The 10,000-nt window shown below is 46.2% G+C and overlaps 1 protein-coding gene across 1 annotated transcript in view; it reads right to left on the bottom strand.

Annotated features, from left to right (window-relative positions):
• Nucleotides 1–296: 296 nt before the first annotated feature.
• The window catches only part of dnajc1 (DnaJ (Hsp40) homolog, subfamily C, member 1), an 18,120-nt gene continuing 8,416 nt past the window's right edge, over nt 297–10,000 (bottom strand). Inside the window, exons 4-12 of the mRNA XM_065953433.1 lie at nt 9,881–10,000; nt 9,724–9,794; nt 9,547–9,640; nt 4,113–4,197; nt 3,870–4,027; nt 3,654–3,773; nt 3,492–3,540; nt 944–1,362; nt 297–650 (exon numbers count right to left, since the gene is read on the bottom strand). The exon at nt 9,881–10,000 is cut by the window's right edge and continues 46 nt beyond it. Coding sequence (XP_065809505.1) covers nt 582–650; nt 944–1,362; nt 3,492–3,540; nt 3,654–3,773; nt 3,870–4,027; nt 4,113–4,197; nt 9,547–9,640; nt 9,724–9,794; nt 9,881–10,000 — 1,185 coding nt within the window. The 3' untranslated portion in view covers nt 297–581. The remainder of the gene's footprint in view (nt 651–943; nt 1,363–3,491; nt 3,541–3,653; nt 3,774–3,869; nt 4,028–4,112; nt 4,198–9,546; nt 9,641–9,723; nt 9,795–9,880) is intronic.

Below are 10,000 nucleotides of genomic sequence, written 5' to 3'. Positions count from 1 at the left end.
TGCAGGAGGTGATGTCACCTGTTGAGCTGCAGGAGGTGCTGTCACCTGTTGAGCTGCAGGAGGTGCTGTCACCTGTTGAGCTGCAGGAGGTGATGTCACCTGTTGAGCTGCAGGAGGTGCTGTCACCTGTTGAGCTGCAGGAGGTGCTGTCACCTGTTGAGCTGCAGGAGGTGCTGTCACCTGTTGAGCTGAAGGAGGTGCTGTCACCTGTTGAACTGCAGGAGGTGCTGTCACCTGTTGAGCTGCAGGAGGTGCTGTCACCTGTTGCAGGTACGTATGACACAATGAAAAGAGGCTGCAGGAGATAATAAATACTTTTATTGATACGTTGAACAGAAGTGGATTGACAGCATGCTGGGTGGAGCTAAGGCACATGAAGTTGTGAGGTCACACATCAGGTGGGTTCAGACTTGTTACCTGCTTCCTTTGACACAAGTTATAAAAACACACCTGAGCAGGTGAGACAGCATGTCACACTGATAAAAAAATACTAAGTGTAATTGAGTCCAATCAGAAGGCAGCTCACCTGGACAGAAAATAAAAGAGTGCTGACAGGTCACATGATTCACCTGGACACTTTATCAGCTTTTGGCCTGTTTCCTCTTCTGAACGAGCTCGGCCAACATCTTATAACGAACCATACACTCCTCCTGAAACACACAACAACACATTTACTGTGACATCAGATGCTCTCTACTATCTATTTTATCATCAATGAACTTTGATTTAAAAATCACTTTTCAGTTTTTATTTGGACTTTAGTTTGACAGTTCTACGCAGACGACTGTTGGATTTACGTGTGAAAATTAAAAAAAAATACAACATGTGTGTTTTTAATAACAATATTGTCATAGCCCCACCTCTCGGCCAATCACAGCTGGGGAAAGTTGATGACTGTATCTCTACATCACAGGGGAACATGAGACCACCTGTCTATCCTCACCTTGGTCTTTCCTGGGACCCCTTTGGCAATGCGGTCCCAACGTTCTGTGGTTCCTCGGGGGAACTGTTGCAGGGCAAGTTCCAGCAGCTTCTGTTGGTTCTGAGTCCAGACGGCAGGATCAGCCTTCGCCTTATTCTCCTGAGGCCCAGCCTGCTCCTCCTCCAACGCTGCTGCTGGGTCAAAATCTCTCTGACGACGACCTCTGACCTTCGTGTCGCCGACATCTGCTGACTTCTTAGTCCTCCTCCTGACCCCTGATCCTTGATCATCATCCTCCTCCTCCTCCTCCTCCTCCTCCTCCTCGACCTCCTGCCCCTCATTAAAGGCTCCAACGTCTCGCTGAGTCATTGCACTGTCAGCCACAGGAAGTGACCTCACATGAAGCAGAGGTCCCTTCAGCTCTGAAAGCTTCACCAGACCTGAACAAAGACAACATCAAGGTTACCCAGACCCGGGACAGAAGAACCTGACCCTGGTAGAATAACCTGGTCCATACAGTCAGTAGAACCTGACCCTGATAGAAACATGAGAACCTGACCCTGATAGAAACAGGAGAACCTGACTCTGATAGAAACAGTAGAACCTGACCCTGATAGAAACATGAGAACCTGACCCTGATAGAAACAGGAGAACCTGACCCTGATAGAAACAGGAGAACCTGACTCTGATAGAAACAGTAGAACCTGACTCTGATAGAAACAGGAGAACCTGACTCTGATAGAAACAGTAGAACCTGACCCTGATAGAAACAGGAGAACCTGACCCTGATAGAAACAGGAGAACCTGACTCTGATAGAAACAGTAGAACCTGACCCTGATAGAAACATGAGAACCTGACCCTGATAGAAACAGGAGAACCTGACCCTGATAGAAACAGGAGAACCTGACTCTGATAGAAACAGTAGAACCTGACTCTGATAGAAACAGGAGAACCTGACTCTGATAGAAACAGTAGAACCTGACCCTGATAGAAACAGGAGAACCTGACCCTGATAGAAACAGGAGAACCTGACCCTGATAGAAACAGTAGAACCTGACCCTGATAGAAACATGAGAACCTGACCCTGATAGAAACAGTAGAACCTGACCCTGATAGAAACAGTAGAACCTGACCCTGATAGAAACAGTAGAACCTGACCCTGATAGAAACAGGAGAACCTGACCCTGATAGAAACAGTAGAACCTGACCCTGATAGAAACAGGAGAACCTGACCCTGATAGAAACAGTAGAACCTGACCCTGACAGAAACAGGAGAACCTGACCCTGACAGAAACAGGAGAACCTGACCCTGACAGAAACAGGAGAACCTGACCGTGATAGAAACAGTAGAACCTGACCCTGATAGAAACAGGAGAACCTGACCCTGATAGAAACAGTAGAACCTGACCCTGATAGAAACAGTAGAACCTGACCCTGATAGAAACAGTAGAACCTGACCCTGATAGAAACATGAGAACCTGACCCTGATAGAAACAGTAGAACCTGACTCTGATAGAAACAGGAGAACCTGACCCTGATAGAAACAGTAGAACCTGACCCTGATAGAAACAGTAGAACCTGACCCTGATAGAAACAGTAGAACCTGACCCTGATAGAAACATGAGAACCTGACCCTGATAGAAACATGAGAACCTGACCCTGATAGAAACATGAGAACCTGACCCTGATAGAAACAGTAGAACCTGACTCTGATAGAAACAGGAGAACCTGACTCTGATAGAAACAGTAGAACCTGACCCTGATAGAAACAGGAGAACCTGACTCTGATAGAAACAGGAGAACCTGACTCTGATAGAAACATGAGAACCTGACTCTGATAGAAACAGGAGAACCTGACTCTGATAGAAACATGAGAACCTGACCCTGATAGAAACAGTAGAACCTGACTCTGATAGAAACAGGAGAACCTGACTCTGATAGAAACAGGAGAACCTGACTCTGATAGAAACATGAGAACCTGACCCTGATAGAAACAGTAGAACCTGACCCTGATAGAAACATGAGAACCTGACCCTGATAGAAACAGTAGAACCTGACTCTGATAGAAACAGGAGAACCTGACCCTGATAGAAACAGTAGAACCTGACCCTGATAGAAACAGGAGAACCTGACCCTGATAGAAACATGAGAACCTGACCCTGATAGAAACAGTAGAACCTGACTCTGATAGAAACAGGAGAACCTGACTCTGATAGAAACAGGAGAACCTGACTCTGATAGAAACAGTAGAACCTGACTCTGATAGAAACAGTAGAACCTGACTCTGATAGAAACAGGAGAACCTGACTCTGATAGAAACATGAGAACCTGACCCTGATAGAAACAGTAGAACCTGACCCTGATAGAAACAGTAGAACCTGACCCTGATAGAAACATGAGAACCTGACCCTGATAGAAACAGTAGAACCTGACTCTGATAGAAACAGGAGAACCTGACCCTGATAGAAACAGGAGAACCTGACTCTGATAGAAACAGTAGAACCTGACCCTGATAGAAACAGTAGAACCTGACCCTGATAGAAACAGTAGAACATCAGTAAATTTTACCTGAGTTGTGGCTTACGTTGTCCTTGGCCTGTTTGACTTTAGTCGTTACCTGTTGAAGAAAACAGATTCAGTCAGTTACTAATGTTGAAGAAGTGAAGCAGCTTGCTAACTGTGGAAGTATCTGGTCTCAAACCAGTTTCAAACCAGTTTCAAGAGGCTTACATCAGTCACTGATCTGCCCAGTTCTTGAGCAATCTTCTCCCAGCGACCAGGAGTTCCTCCAGGAAATTTGACCATCAACCTGCTTAGGAGGCTGAGCTCGTCCTCTGTCCAGTCTGTAGCCTGAGGACAGACACATAGAGACTCTCACCTGTCCTTCACCTCTGTTGGTCTGCTATCTGATGATCTTTACTCAGGTACAACTGATCAATCACACACCTTCTTCTTTCCTGCCCTGCGCTCCTGCAGCCAGTCGTCCATCTGGTCCTCGATCTCCTCGATGGACGATGTCTGATAGTAACTCTGAATGTTCTCCTCTGACGGCTCGTACACAGGGAACTCCACCTTAGGCTTCTTCACCTTTGGCCTCTTCTCTCCTGAATGGGGAGTTAGAAAAACCTTGTGAGGTGAGGAACTCAGACAGAAAGGAAGCTAACAGCTAGCTAACGTGTTCAAACTTACTGATAACTACTTCCTGTTCAGCTTCAGCTTCTTCTCTCTGCTGCTGCTTCATCTGCTGGTAGTCCTCATAGTACTGTTTCACCTCCTACAACACACAGAGACCAAAGACCAGGTGAAACACACAGAGACCAAAGACCAGGTGAAACACACAGAGACCAAAGACCAGGTGAAACGCACAGAGACCAAAGACCAGGTAAAAACACACAGAGACCAAAGACCAGGTGAAACACACAGAGACCAAAGACCAGGTGAAACACACAGAGACCAAAGACCAGGTGAAACACACAGAGACCAAAGACCAGGTAAAAACACACAGAGACCAAAGACCAGGTGAAACACACAGAGACCAAAGACCAGGTGAAACACACAGAGACCAAAGACCAGGTGAAACACACAGAGACCAAAGACCAGGTGAAACGCACAGAGACCAAAGACCAGGTGAAACGCACAGAGACCAAAGACCAGGTAAAAACACACAGAGACCAAAGACCAGGTGAAACACACAGAGACCAAAGACCAGGTAAAAACACACAGAGACCAAAGGCCAGGTGAAACACACAGAGACCAAAGACCAGGTAAAACACACAGAGACCAAAGACCAGGTGAAACACACAGAGACCAAAGACCAGGTAAAACACACAGAGACCAAAGACCAGGTGAAACACACAGAGACCACAGACCAGGTAAAAACACACAGAGACCAAAGACCAGGTGAAACACACAGAGACCAAAGACCAGGTGAAACACACAGAGACCAAAGACCAGGTGAAACACACAGAGACCAAAGACCAGGTGAAACACACAGAGACCAAAGACCAGGTAAAACACACATAGACCAAAGACCAGGTAAAACACACAGAGACCAAAGACCAGGTAAAACACACAGAGACCAAAGACCAGGTGAAACACACAGAGACCAAAGACCAGGTAAAACACACAGAGACCAAAGACCAGGTAAAACACACAGAGACCAAAGACCAGGTGAAACACACAGAGACCAAAGACCAGGTAAAAACACACAGAGACCAAAGACCAGGTGAAAACTCACAAGAGAATAAAGACCAGGTGAAACACACAGAGACCAAAGACCAGGTGAAAACTCACAAGAGAATAAAGACCAGGTGAAACACACAGAGACCAAAGACCAGGTAAAAACACACAGAGACCAAAGACCAGGTGAAAACACACAGAGACCAAAGACCAGGTGAAAACACACAGAGACCAAAGACCAGGTGAAAACTCACAAGAGAATAAAGACCAGGTGAAACACACAGAGACCAAAGACCAGGTAAAACACACAGAGACCAAAGACCAGGTAAAACACACAGAGACCAAAGACCAGGTGAAACACACAGAGACCAAAGACCAGGTAAAACACACAGAGACCAAAGACCAGGTGAAACACACAGAGACCAAAGACCAGGTGAAACACACAGAGACCAAAGACCAGGTGAAACACACAGAGACCAAAGACCAGGTGAAACACACAGAGACCAAAGACCAGGTAAAAACACACAGAGACCAAAGACCAGGTAAAACACACAGAGACCAAAGACCAGGTGAAACACACAGAGACCAAAGACCAGGTGAAACGCACAGAGACCAAAGACCAGGTAAAAACACACAGAGACCAAAGACCAGGTGAAAACACACAGAGACCAAAGACCAGGTGAAAACACACAGAGACCAAAGACCAGGTGAAACACACAGAGACCAAAGACCAGGTGAAACGCACAGAGACCAAAGACCAGGTGAAACGCACAGAGACCAAAGACCAGGTAAAAACACACAGAGACCAAAGACCAGGTGAAACGCACAGAGACCAAAGACCAGGTAAAAACACACAGAGACCAAAGACCAGGTGAAACACACAGAGACCAAAGACCAGGTAAAAACACACAGAGACCAAAGGCCAGGTGAAACACACAGAGACCAAAGACCAGGTAAAACACACAGAGACCAAAGACCAGGTGAAACACACAGAGACCAAAGACCAGGTGAAACACACAGAGACCAAAGACCAGGTGAAACGCACAGAGACCAAAGACCAGGTGAAACGCACAGAGACCAAAGACCAGGTAAAAACACACAGAGACCAAAGACCAGGTGAAACACACAGAGACCAAAGACCAGGTAAAAACACACAGAGACCAAAGACCAGGTGAAAACTCACAAGAGAATAAAGACCAGGTGAAACACACAGAGACCAAAGACCAGGTGAAAACTCACAAGAGAATAAAGACCAGGTGAAACACACAGAGACCAAAGACCAGGTAAAAACACACAGAGACCAAAGACCAGGTGAAAACACACAGAGACCAAAGACCAGGTGAAAACTCACAAGAGAATAAAGACCAGGTGAAACACACAGAGACCAAAGACCAGGTAAAACACACAGAGACCAAAGACCAGGTAAAACACACAGAGACCAAAGACCAGGTGAAACACACAGAGACCAAAGACCAGGTAAAACACACAGAGACCAAAGACCAGGTGAAACACACAGAGACCAAAGACCAGGTGAAACACACAGAGACCAAAGACCAGGTGAAACACACAGAGACCAAAGACCAGGTAAAAACACACAGAGACCAAAGACCAGGTAAAACACACAGAGACCAAAGACCAGGTGAAACACACAGAGACCAAAGACCAGGTGAAACGCACAGAGACCAAAGACCAGGTAAAAACACACAGAGACCAAAGACCAGGTGAAAACACACAGAGACCAAAGACCAGGTGAAACACACAGAGACCAAAGACCAGGTGAAACGCACAGAGACCAAAGACCAGGTGAAACGCACAGAGACCAAAGACCAGGTAAAAACACACAGAGACCAAAGACCAGGTGAAACGCACAGAGACCAAAGACCAGGTAAAAACACACAGAGACCAAAGACCAGGTGAAACACACAGAGACCAAAGACCAGGTAAAAACACACAGAGACCAAAGGCCAGGTGAAACACACAGAGACCAAAGACCAGGTAAAACACACAGAGACCAAAGACCAGGTGAAACACACAGAGACCAAAGACCAGGTAAAACACACAGAGACCAAAGACCAGGTGAAACACACAGAGACCACAGACCAGGTAAAAACACACAGAGACCAAAGACCAGGTGAAACACACAGAGACCAAAGACCAGGTGAAACACACAGAGACCAAAGACCAGGTGAAACACACAGAGACCAAAGACCAGGTGAAACACACAGAGACCAAAGACCAGGTAAAACACACAGAGACCAAAGACCAGGTAAAACACACATAGACCAAAGACCAGGTAAAACACACAGAGACCAAAGACCAGGTAAAACACACAGAGACCAAAGACCAGGTGAAACACACAGAGACCAAAGACCAGGTGAAACACACAGAGACCAAAGACCAGGTAAAAACACACAGAGACCAAAGACCAGGTGAAAACTCACAAGAGAATAAAGACCAGGTGAAACACACAGAGACCAAAGACCAGGTGAAAACTCACAAGAGAATAAAGACCAGGTGAAACACACAGAGACCAAAGACCAGGTAAAACACACAGAGACCAAAGACCAGGTGAAACACACAGAGACCAAAGACCAGGTAAAACACACAGAGACCAAAGACCAGGTGAAACACACAGAGACCAAAGACCAGGTGAAACACACAGAGACCAAAGACCAGGTGAAACACACAGAGACCAAAGACCAGGTAAAAACACACAGAGACCAAAGACCAGGTAAAACACACAGAGACCAAAGACCAGGTGAAACACACAGAGACCAAAGACCAGGTGAAACGCACAGAGACCAAAGACCAGGTAAAAACACACAGAGACCAAAGACCAGGTGAAAACACACAGAGACCAAAGACCAGGTGAAACGCACAGAGACCAAAGACCAGGTGAAACGCACAGAGACCAAAGACCAGGTAAAAACACACAGAGACCAAAGACCAGGTGAAACGCACAGAGACCAAAGACCAGGTAAAAACACACAGAGACCAAAGACCAGGTGAAACACACAGAGACCAAAGACCAGGTAAAAACACACAGAGACCAAAGGCCAGGTGAAACACACAGAGACCAAAGACCAGGTAAAACACACAGAGACCAAAGACCAGGTGAAACACACAGAGACCAAAGACCAGGTAAAACACACAGAGACCAAAGACCAGGTGAAACACACAGAGACCACAGACCAGGTAAAAACACACAGAGACCAAAGACCAGGTGAAACACACAGAGACCAAAGACCAGGTGAAACACACAGAGACCAAAGACCAGGTGAAACACACAGAGACCAAAGACCAGGTGAAACACACAGAGACCAAAGACCAGGTAAAACACACAGAGACCAAAGACCAGGTAAAACACACATAGACCAAAGACCAGGTAAAACACACAGAGACCAAAGACCAGGTAAAACACACAGAGACCAAAGACCAGGTGAAACACACAGAGACCAAAGACCAGGTGAAACACACAGAGACCAAAGACCAGGTAAAAACACACAGAGACCAAAGACCAGGTGAAAACTCACAAGAGAATAAAGACCAGGTGAAACACACAGAGACCAAAGACCAGGTGAAAACTCACAAGAGAATAAAGACCAGGTGAAACACACAGAGACCAAAGACCAGGTAAAAACACACAGAGACCAAAGACCAGGTGAAAACACACAGAGACCAAAGACCAGGTGAAAACTCACAAGAGAATAAAGACCAGGTGAAACACACAGAGACCAAAGACCAGGTAAAAACACACAGAGACCAAAGACCAGGTGAAACACACAGAGACCAAAGACCAGGTGAAACACACAGAGACCAAAGACCAGGTGAAACACACAGAGACCAAAGACCAGGTGAAACACACAGAGACCAAAGACCAGGTGAAACACACAGAGACCAAAGACCAGGTAAAACACACAGAGACCAAAGACCAGGTGAAACACACAGAGACCAAAGACCAGGTAAAACACACAGAGACCAAAGACCAGGTGAAACACACAGAGACCAAAGACCAGGTGAAACACACAGAGACCAAAGACCAGGTAAAACACACAGAGACCAAAGACCAGGTGAAACACACAGAGACCAAAGACCAGGTAAAACACACAGAGACCAAAGACCAGGTGAAACACACAGAGACCAAAGACCAGGTAAAACACACAGAGACCAAAGACCAGGTAAAACACACAGAGACCAAAGACCAGGTAAAACACACAGAGACCAAAGACCAGGTGAAACACACAGAGACCAAAGGCCAGGTAAAAACACACAGAGACCAAAGACCAGGTAAAACACACAGAGACCAAAGACCAGGTAAAACACACAGAGACCAAAGACCAGGTAAAACACACAGAGACCAAAGACCAGGTAAAACACACAGAGACCAAAGACCAGGTAAAACACACAGAGACCAAAGACCAGGGTCAACAGACAGGTAACATACCTGGACAGTCTGGGGCAGGTTTTTGATGGACAGGTAAAGCCAGATGCTGAGCTTCAGAGGAAGGATGTCCTGCCAGTGAGGTCGGTCCTGATCTCTGAAACAACAAACAAATTAAAAAGAATCACAAACAAGTAAACAGGAAGTTCAATGATGTCTTTTCGATCCTGGCCAACACACCTGAGGTCCTCTGCAGGTTTGGAGCTCATCTTCTTCTTCTTCTCTTTCTTTTTCTTACTCAGGAGCTCGTCCTGGAGACACCAAGGATTAATGCTCACATCAGTTTAGGTTAAATCAGGTGTTAGATTGATTGCTGTGTTCTCATTGGCTGTCTCACCAGCTGCTTCTCCAGGTAAATGGACCAGATCACGGCATAGTGTCCAACAGTAAGGATGAGAAAGAGGAGGAAGCCCAGCTCAGCGTTACTCATCTTCCTTACTCGTCTGTAGTAAAAGAC

This window comes from Labrus bergylta, chromosome 4 (genome assembly GCF_963930695.1).
Source record: "Labrus bergylta chromosome 4, fLabBer1.1, whole genome shotgun sequence".
Classification (NCBI taxonomy): domain Eukaryota; kingdom Metazoa; phylum Chordata; class Actinopteri; order Labriformes; family Labridae; genus Labrus; species Labrus bergylta.
This window is presented reverse-complemented; position numbering and strand designations above follow the sequence as displayed.